At 43.1% G+C, this 14,993-nt stretch overlaps 1 protein-coding gene across 1 annotated transcript; it reads left to right on the top strand.

Moving 5' to 3' along the window:
* Nucleotides 1-1,052: 1,052 nt before the first annotated feature.
* Nucleotides 1,053-2,246, top strand: LOC147450730 (polyubiquitin-like). Its single transcript, XM_086519811.1, has one exon. It carries the CDS (start codon nt 1,147-1,149, stop codon nt 2,062-2,064), a length of 918 nt encoding a protein of 305 aa, XP_086375937.1. The 5' UTR covers nt 1,053-1,146; the 3' UTR covers nt 2,065-2,246.
* The last annotated feature ends 12,747 nt before the right edge of the window (nt 2,247-14,993 follow it).

The following is a 14,993-nucleotide window of genomic DNA, read 5'->3' as shown; positions in this document are numbered from 1 at the left end:
TCAACTTAAGGAACGTGACCTCATGAGAGTTTAGTTTTGCATTCTTAAGAAACCTAAGCAATTTGTCAACACATTTTCGTTCGCGAGCGCAGTTAAGTCAAAGGGTTGCTTCATTACGCATGTTGTAAGTTATCATGCTACAAACCTTTTTCCATAAATAATACTCATTACGACTTTGAGTGTCAAAATGGTGTGAAAGTGGATGCCTTGCTTTAGTGCCACCCATACAAATTTTATTGGGTTTAACTCATGTGCAACTTGATGTCCTCTTATCCTTTGTAAGTTCCGCCACCTTGCCATTGAGATGCACACTCGACCAAATGCCTACAAGCCCCAGTATGCTCTCTCATTCTTTTTGTAGGATCCATATTCCAAACGTAATTAATGTGGAGCATTAGCAACTCGTCGAGAGTTCTAAGACGTGCATGCAATGTGTACACATGGACATTTTCCAGTAGTGGAATGGATAGAATATGATTTGAATTATGTTCCTTTCTATCCCAATTAGAGGGTACAGGTACACTTTGATCGTAACTAAAGATACCTTCAAACCGTTGTCGACGAAGGCTAAGCTCCTGTCCGAGTATTGGTTCACACACACATGATGGATACCTACACAATGTTTTGCTAAAAAAGGACCGTGTGTCCGATTCTTGCTCTGTTTCTCTCACTCTCTCTCTCTCTCTCTCCCTCTCCCGCTGTGTGATTGGATGAGCTTCCAGTGTTCCACTCGAGGACGTCGTAACTAGCTCGAAACACCTGTGCAGTGAGATGGCCATGAGTCAGCATGCCATCTAGGATTCAAGGTGGGTGGAAAGCGCACAATGTGAATGGCACAATCAGGGGTGTCAAATCTCAGTGTTCCACCTAAAAGAAAGTGAGCATGGAACGTGCAGTGTGAACCCAGCCTTGATGTGCTCTTGCGGTTTGTTGAGCCTAACTTGAAACTTTGAGAAACGTCACAAGCGAACAACCTTACAAACCGCGAGAAGCTTCCGGAACCGACCTACCTTGGCCTCTATATATTAAGCCACCTCTTCCCCTTGGATAATTCATCGCATTCTCTTTTCTATCTTCTGCGTTTTTCTGTGGTGTGCTCTAGACCTTGATCCGTCCTCTCCGTCGCTCGAACCTGACCTTGCAGCCATGCAGATCTTTGTGAAGACCCTCACTGGCAAAACCATCACTTTGGAGGTCGAAAGCTCAGACACCATCGACAATGTTAAGACCAAGATCCAAGATAAGGAGGGTATCCCCCCTGACCAGCAGCGCCTTATCTTTGCTGGCAAGCAGCTTGAAGATGGCCGCACCCTTGCCGACTACAACATCCAGAAGGAGTCTACCCTCCACCTTGTCCTTCGCCTTCGTGGTGGCATGCAGATATTTGTGAAAACGCTCACTGGTAAGACCATTACTCTCGAAGTAGAAAGCTCAGATACTATTGACAATGTCAAGACGAAGATCCAGGACAAAGAGGGGATCCCTCCCGACCAGCAACGCCTCATCTTTGCTGGAAAGCAGCTTGAGGATGGCCGCACTCTTGCTGATTACAACATACAGAAGGAGTCCACGCTTCACCTTGTGTTGCGTCTCCGCGGTGGCATGCAGATCTTTGTGAAGACCCTTACTGGTAAGACCATTACTTTGGAGGTTGAGAGCTCTGACACCGTTGACAATGTGAAGACTAAAATTCAGGACAAGGAGGGCATCCCTCCTGACCAGCAGCGCCTTATTTTTGCGGGAAAGCAGCTTGAGGATGGGAGGACTCTTGCTGACTACAACATACAGAAAGAGTCTACCCTCCACCTTGTGCTTCGGTTGCGAGGTGGGATGCAGATATTCGTGAAGACACTTACTGGCAAGACCATTACCCTGGAGGTTGAGAGCTCTGATACTATTGATAATGTGAAAACGAAGATTCAGGATAAGGAAGGTATTCCCCCTGATCAGCAGCGCTTAATCTTTGCGGGGAAACAGCTGGAGGATGGGCGCACCCTGGCTGATTACAACATTCAGAAGGAATCCACTCTTCACCTTGTGCTTCGGCTCAGAGGGGGGAATTGATGGAATGTGTGGTAGAGCCTGTGACTCTGGATGTGCTGTTCTTTTTTTTGGGCACCTGCTATTGTGAATTCTGGTGATCCTTAGTGTTTGGTTGTCTTGGGAAGCGATGAAAATTGAAGCTGGATGTTTTGTACGGGAAATGTTTGATTAGTCAATAAAAAGGGCTTTGTGTTGCAAGGCAAGGATATTCAGTCTGTCCCATGGTTGAATGTTGTTGCATAACCTCAATATTAATTTCATTTCTATTCTTTAATTTGGTGATAGTTGAGAAAAAAGTCTTTGTCAATTCTCAAATATTTGTCAAGAGTTATCACACTTTTTTCCATTCCAAGCTATGCTTAAATCTGTTTGACTGGCTTGGCGTTACTTAAATCTCATTGGGCCATGAGGTGATAAAGCAGTTTCTTCTCAGCTGAATGAAATGTGCAGTAAAGAAACGCACAGCTGTGTGTGGTTCAGGTGGGTAATCCTTTCTTTGGTTAGGTACTGCTCCCCGCGCTCTCAAGTAAAATCTTGATTCCTGCAGACTTCCATGCTTGACTTTGTTTTTTACTCTCGTCTGCGATCTCTCATAGTTCATTTGTCTAGCTCTTTGATCCTTGTCTGCTCTGAATATCCTCCAGACTTCCATGCTTGACTTTGTTTTTTACTCTCGTCTGCGATCTCTCATAGTTCATTTGTCTAGCTCTTTGATCCTTGTCTGCTCTGAATATCCTCCTTGACATCAATGTCTGCCAACGACTTCTTTTGCTTAATATGTCGTATGCCTCTAGGGATATGATGACACTGGTAAAAGTTCCATGCTTTGGATGACAGCTTCATTTTGAGGTCCCCCAATCAGTTCCAGCGGTCAGTATTCTGTGTCGAGGCTATGAAAGTGGCATGCCGCACATGTGCCATGACCATCCTTCTGTCCAAACCCTGCATTTTGACAACAGGGCAGGTAGGGCCTTCTGTGCATATGTGTCTCGTACTACTTTCGCTATCATCATGATCTTTAAAAGACTTGTTGCAGTCTGTTGTAGACAATCTTCACTTTGTGGTGGAAACTTGGTGTCGAAAATGCCTCCAGCATTGGGGTTGAAGAAGTCTGGTTTTCTAATGGAAAACTAAACCAGTGTCAGAAAGACAATGTGCACAATCTCATCCAGTCCCTATTTTACTGTTGATGATGTTGAATGGTCCATTCTGTGTTGAAGTGTTCTCACCGTCTCCTCAGATGAATCTCTTGGAAACCTGAGCTTTAACTCTTCAATCTATATGCAGCAGGAATGCATACTTCCTGAGACGATTTGGGTGGAGTGCTCCTATCTGAACTTAGCTCTAATGTTTGTATGGATTTGTTACGATCCTACCATTGGGTGGTCTCCTCTTTGAACAATCTTAAGCTGGATACGCGTCTGCGGTGATACACACTATTCTACTTCAAAGCAGTTAACCAATAACTTACACACAGAACATTGGTGTTGAAAAAAGGCTTAATTTAGCGATGGTTTTGGTGTCTTATTTCAAACTTGCAGGAAGTTTTGGCGATGGTTAGTAGGTCTTCTTGTTTCAAGCGCAGTGTGTTGTGTGTTTTAACTGGCTAAAATCCTAAAATCTCGGTTAGATTTTGAGCTTGCCTTGAAGAAAACCGAGAAATTTTCACAAGTTTTAGTGTAGCTACGGGCAAAAGCTTCAAATTTTGACCTAAAAACCGGGAGAATCTCAAGTTTGTCCTTATTTTCTTAGGTTTTAGCCCTGGGTATAATTATTAGAGTGCCTTCTCATAGCTACTGAAAGAAAGCACAATTGAGTCGAAGAGTCGTCCCCATATGTCATCCAAAAATGTTGTTGGACTCGAAAGGGCCGCTAGGTTGGAGGGCACTCTTAGGTCGGCACTCTTGGGAACCTCCGATCTAGCCATTTTATGCAAAGCCTCGCCACATGTTGGGCTCACCCATTGTTAATGCCGAATAGAGAAATGGTGGCCTTAGAGCGCCTGCTCGTAGCCATGCTAAAAGTACAGCTATAAACACACGAGCTTGTGAAATGAAGGAGACCCGGGTCGTTAGTGGCGACGAGGCAATCCCATAGAGCAGACTACAAGGTATTGTTCGGTTATTGTTCCGGTGTCCACTGGTGCAACGGATCTGTTTCACTGACAATCAATCCTTTAAACATGCAATCTCCTGTCTCAGAGGCAGGAGGCCTTTTTGGAACCACCCTCGGGGGCTCTTTTCGATTCAATTGCTATTGCAAGCGAGGCTACCGGCAGGCTTTTTCAATTAGGGGGTGCCTTCAGAGGCTCTTTCGGAGGGCTACGGGAAGACCCTCTTAAAGCTTCCTTCTTTGGAAAACTCTAGAGAGACAAAGAAGAGAAGTCACTAGGCACCCTCATGCTCCTGTCACATGCAATCTCATATGGGCAGTCGTTAAGAACCTAAGGGCTCCTGGGCACGCCTTCCCCATCAAGTAAGAAAGCATCAAAATGTTTACATTCATGCTAAGAGTTGGGTCGCGCCAGGGCTTATGGGGGGAGTAGGGGCAAGGCTACAAACCCGGTAGCCCCTCTGCATTGAGTTTGTGGTAGGCTCTTGCAGCATGGTGACCTGACCGCTTTGATAGGAAATATGTAGCCTACGAAAGAGCTTGCGGAAGTAAAGCTTAATACCTACCTTTCACGGAGTGCTAGTAGGATTATTTTCTGCATTCTCGCGTTCACTGAGAATGGAGTGTGCTCTCCCCCCACTCCCCCCCATTAGCCCTGGGTACGACTCTGCTCTAAACACCAGACATGGCATGCGTTGTATCCCGAGGTAAGAAAAAAATGTCTTTCAAATTGCCTTCTAAGGGATGCTCTAAACTTTAGTGGTTTTGAGGCAGTAGTCAACATACAATAGCTCTCATGATTGATTAAGTGCTCCACTTTTCCCTAGAATAAAATTTTGCATGAACTCAAAACAGAACATGTTAATGCTTCCTTTATCACTTCTACAAACAACAGTGCCCTCTATGGTTAGTCTCTCCCTCGTGGTGACATGCCCAATAAATAGCTAACGCCTATGCTTCTCCAATGCTTTCCTGTACACACAAAAAGCCATACTCAGTGAGTTTAACACTCTCATAAACACCTTCCAATCATTGAGGCTCAAACAATCCTTGCTCCTTGTCATTTTGTTAGGGATTTGTTGCAGATTTGGTCTTAGTTCTACCAAATTAAACCTCCTACCTTGCCCTCCATCCCGTCCCCTTCTGTTGCCACACCATAGCCTGTGCCCTCCACCAACAAGCTCCACCAAAAGTTGCTCGACTTTTCTGCAAAATCTTCTAGTGCAGGAGCCATCCCTTCCTAGCCTCCCCCACCCCTCCCCCCCCCCCCTTGCCTACCCACACTCATAATCTTCAACAATATTGCCTGTGACATTGACCCTCATTAGCGCCTTCGTCCCCCACACGTCCTGTGTGCAAGATTCCTTGTATATGAGGCCTAGCAATGCGCAGGGCAGATCATGCACGACAGCACGCGTGCGCGCGCACAGAGAGAGAGAGAGAGAGAGAGAGAGAGAGAGAGAGAGAGAGAGAGAGAGAGAGAGAGAGAGATCTACCCTCCAACGTTGTAGTGTCGCCTCCTCTCGATTCTGTCCCCAATTGTTGCCTCGCGTTTCCTCGCCCTGCCTTGTCCTTGCTCCATTATCCCCTCCCCATCTTGCATGGCATGCCCTTGACCAGCTCTCTGTGTCCCCTCCCGACGGAGTCAGCCGAACACGTGCCCCCTTTTCTCCCACCCATTTAACCTTTCTGCGCCCCCCCCCCCCCCCCCCCCCCCCCCCCCCCTTCAGCACTAAAGGCCCCGGGAGCAAAGAGATGGGATCTATGGCTGGGGGTGCGCGCAGGAATTTCAAGGAGATTTGAGGGCTCAAAAAAATGGGGCGTGGGGTGCTGCTCGCACAATTTGAACCCCGGTGGCGTGGGGTGCTGCTCGCACGATTTGAACCCCGGTGGGTGTTGAGCGAGGCGCATGGCTTATCCAACCCCTCGTGCGCATATGTTGACCATGGTGGGCAACAAACGCATGATAAGTCAACGTGGACAGGTGTGTCCATGTCCAAGTTTACTTTTCGGCGTCCTAGTTTACTTCTGGTGCATCCTACGGTCCTGCGCGCCTCTGCTTTTGTGCCCGGGCTTCTCAGCCGTAGATCCCACCTCTGGGGCTTCATTTAATGCCCCATGCCCTTTAGTGCTGAGGTCCCCTCCCCCCCCCCCAAAAAAAAAAAATCCATTTCTTTTACTTTTCATGAAAGAGAGGTATCCACAATCTACTGAAAAATGTTGGTACACCTACTGGTATCGTATTTTGACTACTTATGGATTAACCTTATTAACATCATCCGATCTCAATGATATGGGACATCGAGCTATCTAGTTAGGAGTCTATGCACTAAGATTGTGAAGCCAAAATCATATGGACGAGTTTGCTAGAGGACAAAGGTAAAGGAAGCTTGATAAGGAGTGCTCACTTAGTTGCATTGGTACCCACGAGGTCCGACCACAATTGTTATAAATGTGACATGATGCTTTGTTTGGCTCGGGAGTTTGAAGCCAAAGACAAAAGCAGGAACTCACAGGAAGTCTAAGACAAAGACAAGCTGGATAGGGATGACAATGATAAAGATTTGATAGTGGAGATCTTCTTGTCACACGTGGTGGCAACCACAGAGGCCACGACACTAGATTTTTAGTTAAAAGGGCAGATGCCGCCACTAGCTTTAGGCAAAGAGAGGCTTGTGAGTGGTAGAGAGGGGCAAGGAATTGGGACCCTTGTGTTTTGGAGTTCAAGTTACCGGTGTTTGAACCCGTGGGTCGAAGTTCAAGGCACATGCATCAGGTAGGGAACCAATTAGAGTATCTGAAACACTATGGATGAGTGCACACCAATCCATTGTTGTTGGTCAGATTATGGACAGAATGTGTTCCACAGTTCATTATCTTGGAGTATTTAGGATATGATGTGTTCCATAGTTCATTGTCTTGGAGTATTTTGGACGTGATGTGTTCATAGTTCACAAGTGGGGATTCTTGGATGTAGTGTGTTCTATAGTTCAATTTTCTAAAAGTCAACTAATGCTCAAGATGGCATTCTTCTAAGGAACAAAGTTGAGGGTAGCAAATGCGAGATGTAGGTAGTGGAGTGTACAACTACATAGGTGTTCATGGTAGCTTCTTCATGGACGTGGTCTCACTATTTATGTCCACTATGAGTTGTATAGAGGGTGTTAAGGTTTTGGCATCTCAAGTGAACTGCCCAAAGTGATCCCATTATTATTTTTGCTTTTGGGTATTATTTTATTTATTTGTCAAAGTTTGGGTAGGTAAATTTACTAAGGTAGGTAGGTATGTGACACCCCCCCCCCCCCCCCCCCCCCCCCCCCCCCCCCTCCCAATTGTACATTGTATCACTTATTCATTGCCAAGGTTGATTAGTTCATGAGACTCTCTCTCTCTCTCTTTCTCTCTCTCTACACACACACACACACACACACACACACACATATTCTTGTTCCGTCTGCATTTTGCTCAATTTTTGTGTTCGCTCGGTAAAGTTTACTTAGTGCTTAATAAGACTCGTTCTTCTCCTTGATGAGATGAACTAATAGCTGCATTACATGGAGCAACAAGCTATGAGCATGAGCAATGCAAATCTTGTTAACATGGAAGAGAAAACTCACAAAAGTTTATAAGATGGTGAAAGTAGAAGCAAGGTGAAAATTTCAAGGTGCCCTTATCATTCCTAAGGAAGGGGAATTTTAGTACTTTCCCTTCACTAAGGAAGGGACGTCAAGTACGTCACCCTTTATCATGCAAGGCAAACATTTGATGGCCCTTCACTCACCTTAATGTGTAGTTTAGTATTGAAGGGTGCTAACGGAGTGGAGTTAGTAAACAGAATCTGTGAAAGGACCACACCTTGCAGATGCACATCAAGAATGAATAGAAAGAAACAATAGAGATTAGAGTTTCTTCTTCTCTCAATATGGCCATGTAATGTAACTTTTTGATTTATTTCAAGCCAATGTAATAAGTGTGATGTGTTAGGAGCTCACTGAGAGTTGCACATCGATTTGGTTATGAACACATTCTAGATTCTTATGGACCAATCTAGATTCTTGTGGACTAGTTCGGATGTTGTGGAAAGATCTAGATTTATTCTTATGGGCCCATATAGATTTTTGAAGAGTTGGTGTAAACTTTGGGCTTTTAATGAGCGTTCTAGATTTTCAATGATCAATCCAAATTTTGAACGATCACGTCATATGAATCCGAACTGTCGCAAATCAGTTCAAATTCTTGTGAACTGTCCCTGATTGTTGCATACTTATCCTAATTTATGCCTACAAACTTGTTTTCAACGTTTTGTGGACCTGTTCAATCTGGATTTTTGACAGCCAATCTATAACAATCTAGATTTCTACAATGTTTTAACAAACTGGTCCAAGTGTTAAATGATCAATCTGAATCTTTGTCGATCATGCCAAATTGTAGCAAACCAGTCTAGATTGTAGCAGACGACCCTGGATTGTATCAAACCAATCCGAATTGTGGTAAAGCAGTGTGCGCAAGGCCTTAATGCAATGAACTTGAACTTAAGTTGGAGCCTAAATCTAGAGCCTGGGTTTGAACCTCAAGCTATGTTTAAATTCAACCTTTTTGGGAATACATTGTCTTATCACACATTGTTGTCTTCATTTTTGCAAAGATTGGAGGGACCAAAACAAAGTGAAGTTTTGTTTCTTATTGATGGTTCTACAAGGAATGCACGTAGGATTGTGCATTCCATCGATCCATTCACAAGATGTAACTTTGATCAATTGGTGTAACATGTGTGTCCATACATGTCCTTGAGAGCATTGATAGTATGCTTATGATTCTAGTTGAGACTATGGATGCATGAAACATGTCTTAGGCATTTGGAAGCATGATCAAGTGGCCAATGAATGAAATTAGTGTGAACAAAGACAATGTCAATGTTGGAATTAGGGTTGCAGAGGAACACACACAGCTTGGAGAAGACAAAGGAAGCTCAAGGCACACAATAGAGAGTGTGTTACTTAGTGTGCAATGGAAAGATAGATAGCCCTAGAGTGATGGGCGTATATACAATGCTCAGGGGAAAAAACCTTCTAAAGAGGGAAAAAATGCCCTGGCGGCCTAGTGTGTTCACACACATCACTACCACATGTATATGGTAACAAATCCCCCCTGGAGTGATGCGGTGAACGAGAGCTGGCACATGAGTAAAGGGAAGTGCCATGCCCTGAGGACATGATCAGTCCACAAAGGGGAGTAAGCCCAAAGCTTTGCGGAAAGCTTCAAGCTTCTCACGAGACAATGCCTTTGTGAAAAGATCTGCAAGGTTGTCCTGTGTTGGCACATAAGCCAAGATGATCTCTCCTGCTGAGATCCTCTCCCTGACATAGTGGTAATGCACCTCAATGTGCTTTATTGGAGCATGAAAAACTGGGTTCCTTGCAACTGCCAATGCGCTCTGACTGTCAGTGTAGATAGTGTTGGCAGTGTCCTATCCAACACCCAAATCAGCCATAAGGCGTCTGAGCCATACACACTCAACCGTAGCTGTCAAGACTTCCCTGTACTTAGCCTCACAACTCGAAGTGGTCACAATAGGTTGCTTCTTGCTCAACCATGATATACATGAGCTGCGAAGCATGAAACAAAAACCACTTGTGGACGCTCGCGTGTCAAAACAACCAGTCCAATCTGAGGTACGCTTTGGAGGGCGACCTCTTTTACACAGCGCAAGAGGTCTACCAATACATCCAACGATAGGCATATTTGCAATCTGAGCATGTCCGGACACACACAAAGATTCCTCATGCTGTACATCTTTTTCCTGCAAAGACACGAGTTGCATAATCAAAGCATCATCCATAGATTTCATGACTTGCATCGCATCTCCATCGGCATCAACTACGCCATCCACATAAAAAACCACGGGTGGCTCCACACGAGGACATACATTTGAGCATCGTGCTTTGTCCCTTCCCTTCTTTTGGGATGCCAAAAACTCTGCCAAAGAGACCTCATCATCAACATCAAAATCAATTACATTCTATGAATCAAGCATTGCTTGTGCATCTAGAACAATATGCATGCACAAATTCTCCCATGAGATCACGAAGCAGGCCTTGTGACCCTCGAACATGCATTTAAAGAGATCATGAAGCAGGCCTTGTCACCCTCGAACATGCATTTAAAGAGCTGCATGCGGGAATTGAATGCAAGGATTGTCCCCTTGTAACACTTACTGCGCCAATCAATAGGATGGGCATGCTTTGCCCAATCCACCTGTGGCCGGATACAGAACCTCGTGGCCTTCTAAACTTCTACAAAATTGCATGGAGGGAAGGTCTTCACCTGTAGAAGGTAGCACCATCCTGTTTGCACGCGAGTAGCACGTTACCCGAAACTATAGTGCAATGAATTAACACCTCTGTTTTTTGTAAGCGAGGCCTCTTCCACTCATTTTCGGGTAGCATGTTTCATTCTAAACCAGCTTGAAGGTTTGGCATGCCAAATGGCCACTTAAAATTTGAATTTGCTTATCAATTTGGCCAAAGAGGCCCTAGCTCAAGCAATGCCTCACACGAAGTCATGCATGCCAAGATTCTGCATGGCAATGGAAAGCGGGTGCATGCAAAATTTCATTCCATAGGCACCTAAATTTTGCGCACTAGTATGCTCTAATTTAACTGAAACAAAATTTAGGAGCGTAATTGAAGTGTTGAACTATATGGTCATGACTGTTTTATAATCTATATAAATCATAAGTATACTAAAAAAATCAACCAAAGTTCATTTGTTTGCAAGACACTTTAGTGTCTCAGGACACTTGAGTGTCTAATTACAAGACTTGTGTTAATGTGACTGTCAGTGGTTGTGAATAGTTTTGAGGCTCATTATTCATAATTGCCAAGGCTATTATTACTTTGATTTATTTAAAATATGTCATATCTAGTAATAATCAAGGTGTATGCATGTCTTAAAAATCATGCATAAATTAGGTCTTACTAAATACAATGTGTATTTTTTGAATATGTATGGTTATTGATTGACACAAGAGCAAGGGGGGAGAGAGAGAGAGAGAGAGAGAAAGAGAGAGAACCTTGTATTTGGAGTTGGGAATTTTATGAGGAATTTTAATCATTTTTAATACATTTCTAGCGTTAGTACTAACATAGTTCTAATTATCTTTGGGAATTGCACATAGTGTCTTAATTTCCTTTTTTCACAACTATGACATCAAACAACATAAGCCTTTTTAAGAAGAAAAATCATGACAATGTCATGGTTATTTGGATTAGCTGCTGTAAGAGGAAAGCATGATTAACTTGCATCATTGTGGAAAATGAATATAGAGACAGAAGTAGAGTACATATTGGCCCAAACAGAAGCATTTTTATAATAAGAATCACATGTATTAGAGTAGGATGGAATTTGGTACATGTACCTAAACCAAACAATAAATGATAACGTTACGGTTCATTACTTATTTTGGTGTTTTTAAACACCACCATCTATTTGAGATATCATCAATTCCTATATTATCTTTAAATATCATCAATTCCTATATTATCTTTAAATAGCTCTTTAATTTTCCAACCATTGACATCCAAAAATATGTGTGTTTCTTAATTTCTTGTAATATGTGAATTATTAGATTAGTTTATCTATAATGCAATACAATTATACTAATGTCACTTTTCTTGGTGTTTCTAAGCACCATATTCTTTTGGGATCCTATCAATTCAGATGTTCTTCATGAAAACGTTTTATTTTCTAGGTAGTCTTGATATAGTCAGTGCAATCATAACAACGGACAAATTAAAATCCATTCATATCAAGTATTTTTTACACATGGAAAAATTGAGAGTTTAGATAAATTTCGAGGGCATCCTTCCAACGTTCATGTTTAGTGTATTCTTCCATGTGATTTTATACCAACACATTCATATATTTATTGAAGAAGGGATACATTTTAATGGCATAATCAAGGGCTCACAAACAGATGCTATCTCCAAATACACAATAATACTCAAATTTCAAGTACCCTTTAAAGAAATGGGACTTGAATAATTCCCAAAATTCCTAAATATGTTGTCATCCCACATTCCTACATTAAAATCTATATGTTTCTTCTAGTCCTCACTCCCTCATTCTATCACTCTCCTTGATCTAGCTATGCCATTTGGCTTAACAAATACACCAGCCACTTTCTAGAGGTTAATGACTCACTCTTTCAAGGAATACCTAAGAATATTCTTAGAAATTTACATGGATGACCTGTGTGTACACTCTCTTCTGCGAGAGGAACATACTGACCATTTGCAAAAGGTCTTTGAAAAGTGCAGAACATATCAAATCTGTCTGAACTTGGAAAAGTGTGTATTTATGGTTAAGCAAGGACGAATCTTAGGACACATTGTCTCAAGAAACGGCATAACCACAAACCTAGACAAAGTCAAAGTCATTGTAGACCTGCCCAGGCCTACTAATGCGAAACAAGTACAATTTTTCATGGGGCACTGTGGATATTATCGAAGATTCATATACATGTATGCGGTTATCGCACAACCTCTGTATCGTTTGCTAGTCAATTTCGAATGGACCAAGGAGTGTGAAACCTCATTCTAAAGGCTGAAGGAAAACCTTATATTAGCACCTGTACTAAAGGCACCAGATTGGGAAAAGATATTCCACATGCACATTGATGCTTCAACATATGTCATTGGAAGTATTCTAGCTCAACCTAGAGACGGAACAATGGATTTTCTGGTTTGCTATGCGGGCCGACAGTTAAACAGTGCAGAACAGAACTACACAACCACCAAGAGGGAAGGGTTAGGAATGATTTATGCTATAAAGAAATTTCGGCATTATTTGCTTGCAAACAAATTTGTGTTCTTCACGGATCATCAAGCTCTTTTATACCTAGTAAATAAACCTTGCAATACACGGAGAATCGTACGCTGGTTTATTATATTTCTAGAATTTGACTTCACAGTGGTGGTCAAAAAGGGTAAAACCCATCTGCGAGCTGATCATCTTTCAAGAATACACAACAGGGAAGCTCCTCAAGGGGTAGATGATGACATACCAGATGCTTATCTTTTCAACATTGAAATGGTACCCAACTGGTCCCAGGAAATAGTTAGCATTCTCTCCTTCGGAAGTGAGTCTGATAATACAGGATGTAGATCCAAACAGCAAACAATTCGACAAACAAAAAACTTCCAGTTGATAGCAGGATGGCTGTATCATCTTGAATCTGACCTAATCCTACGATTATGTATAAATCCGGAAGAATTCGAGTGCTACCTTGAAGAGGCACATGTCCAGGGTTGTGCATTTCATTGTTCGACAGTGAAAACACACCAGAGATTGAAACAGTTAGGGGTTTATTGGACAACTATGTATGCGGATACACATTTTTATGTTACCAATTGTACAGTATGTAGTGCCAAACGACCAGTGGATCACGCAACTTTGTTTCGGGTGAACATAGCACCTGCATGGAGCCAATATATCATTGACTTCCTAACCACTAGAACGTTCCCTGAGAACATTACAAGAGCACAGGAAAAAGCTATAGAGCTGGAAGCTCGTGACTTTTAGATAATTGGAAATCAACTCTATAAGCGGGGAAAGGACAATCAACTTAGAATCTATGCAAGCGAAAGTGAATACGTGCTGATTCTAGAACAGCTGATATGGAAAAAACGCGAACTTTGGATTGCTCAATGCAACAGGATCTATGGCAGCCTCAAAGTCATCGGCAAAGAAGAAGAGAATGACAATCAAAGATTATCTGGACAAGGTGGAACCTTTTGTCATTCCAGAGGGAACACTAAAGCCCACCAGCACCTGGATACAGGAAGATCTGTTAGAGTCAAACGACCTAAAGATCTACCAGGGGGTGTTCAAAGACAATGAAGGCAATGTAATAGAGCTTCCAATGCTGCCAAGAGAGCTCAATGAATTTGTCCGAAGCAAAATGGCCGGTTACTTGGAGAAAATTGACCTCCATAACTATTTCGAAGCAATACCAGCAGGGGTGGACGTCAAAAGAGTATGGGAGTTTGTAACAAGCATCAAAGAGGATGGAGTGGCCAAGGTGACAGATTTTCTCGGAAGATCCGATACAGAGATCATTATCACGGAGCGGGTTGTAGCCCATGCACTAGATCTCTCCAATCAGGGAGACAGTGTGACAAAAAGAAGGGATGAAGTCAAGGTGTACAAAGAGAAAAAGGCCAATTACACCTTTGAAGACATCGCCAACCCAAAGGTGGCGATCATGAGCCAATTGTACAACCAGTACTTCCACATGTGCACGAAGAGGCCATAGAAGTACAAGATTCCGCCAGGTGCAATTGCCACAACGTTTACTTGGGCAATGACAAAAGGCACCCCAAAGATAATCAACTATGCGGCATACATACATGACAGCTTGGTAAAAATGGGCAACAAAAAGCCAACCTACATAGTGCCAGGAGAAATGATAACCAAGGTAATTTATGCAGCACTACATGGCAAGGGAAGGTGGCCTGACCCCGCATCTTAGAATGATTGGCTAAGGGTAAAGGAAGACAAAGAAGGCGAGGCACAACAAGCACCAAGGGTGGCTACAAGGTTGAAGCGACGGCTAGAGCCAGTTGCAGAGGAGCAACCTGAGTAGAAGAAAGGAAAAAAGGAATCTGCTCAAGTGCCGGACAAAGAGACAAGATCACAAAAAGCGGCTAGACTCGAAAGGCTGATGGAGAGTTTCCGAGCAGAAAGAGCCCTCAAGGGTGATTTAAACGAACTATGGAAGCCATCTCTCGAGTCTATGTCCGGATCATCCAGAAGAGTGCAAAGGGACCGCTTTGAAG

This window comes from Adiantum capillus-veneris, chromosome 9, assembly GCF_014529385.1.
Source record: "Adiantum capillus-veneris isolate H3 chromosome 9, ASM1452938v2, whole genome shotgun sequence".
NCBI classification, from domain to species: Eukaryota; Viridiplantae; Streptophyta; class Polypodiopsida; order Polypodiales; family Pteridaceae; genus Adiantum; species Adiantum capillus-veneris.
The sequence above is the reverse complement of the archived record's forward strand: the minus strand, read 5'-3'. Positions and strand labels throughout refer to the sequence as shown.

What these genes read in the sequence shown, in the direction of transcription:
- LOC147450730 (XM_086519811.1), top strand. Translation starts at nt 1,147, where the DNA reads ATGCAGATCTTTGTGAAGACCCTCACTGGCAAAACCATCACTTTGGAG.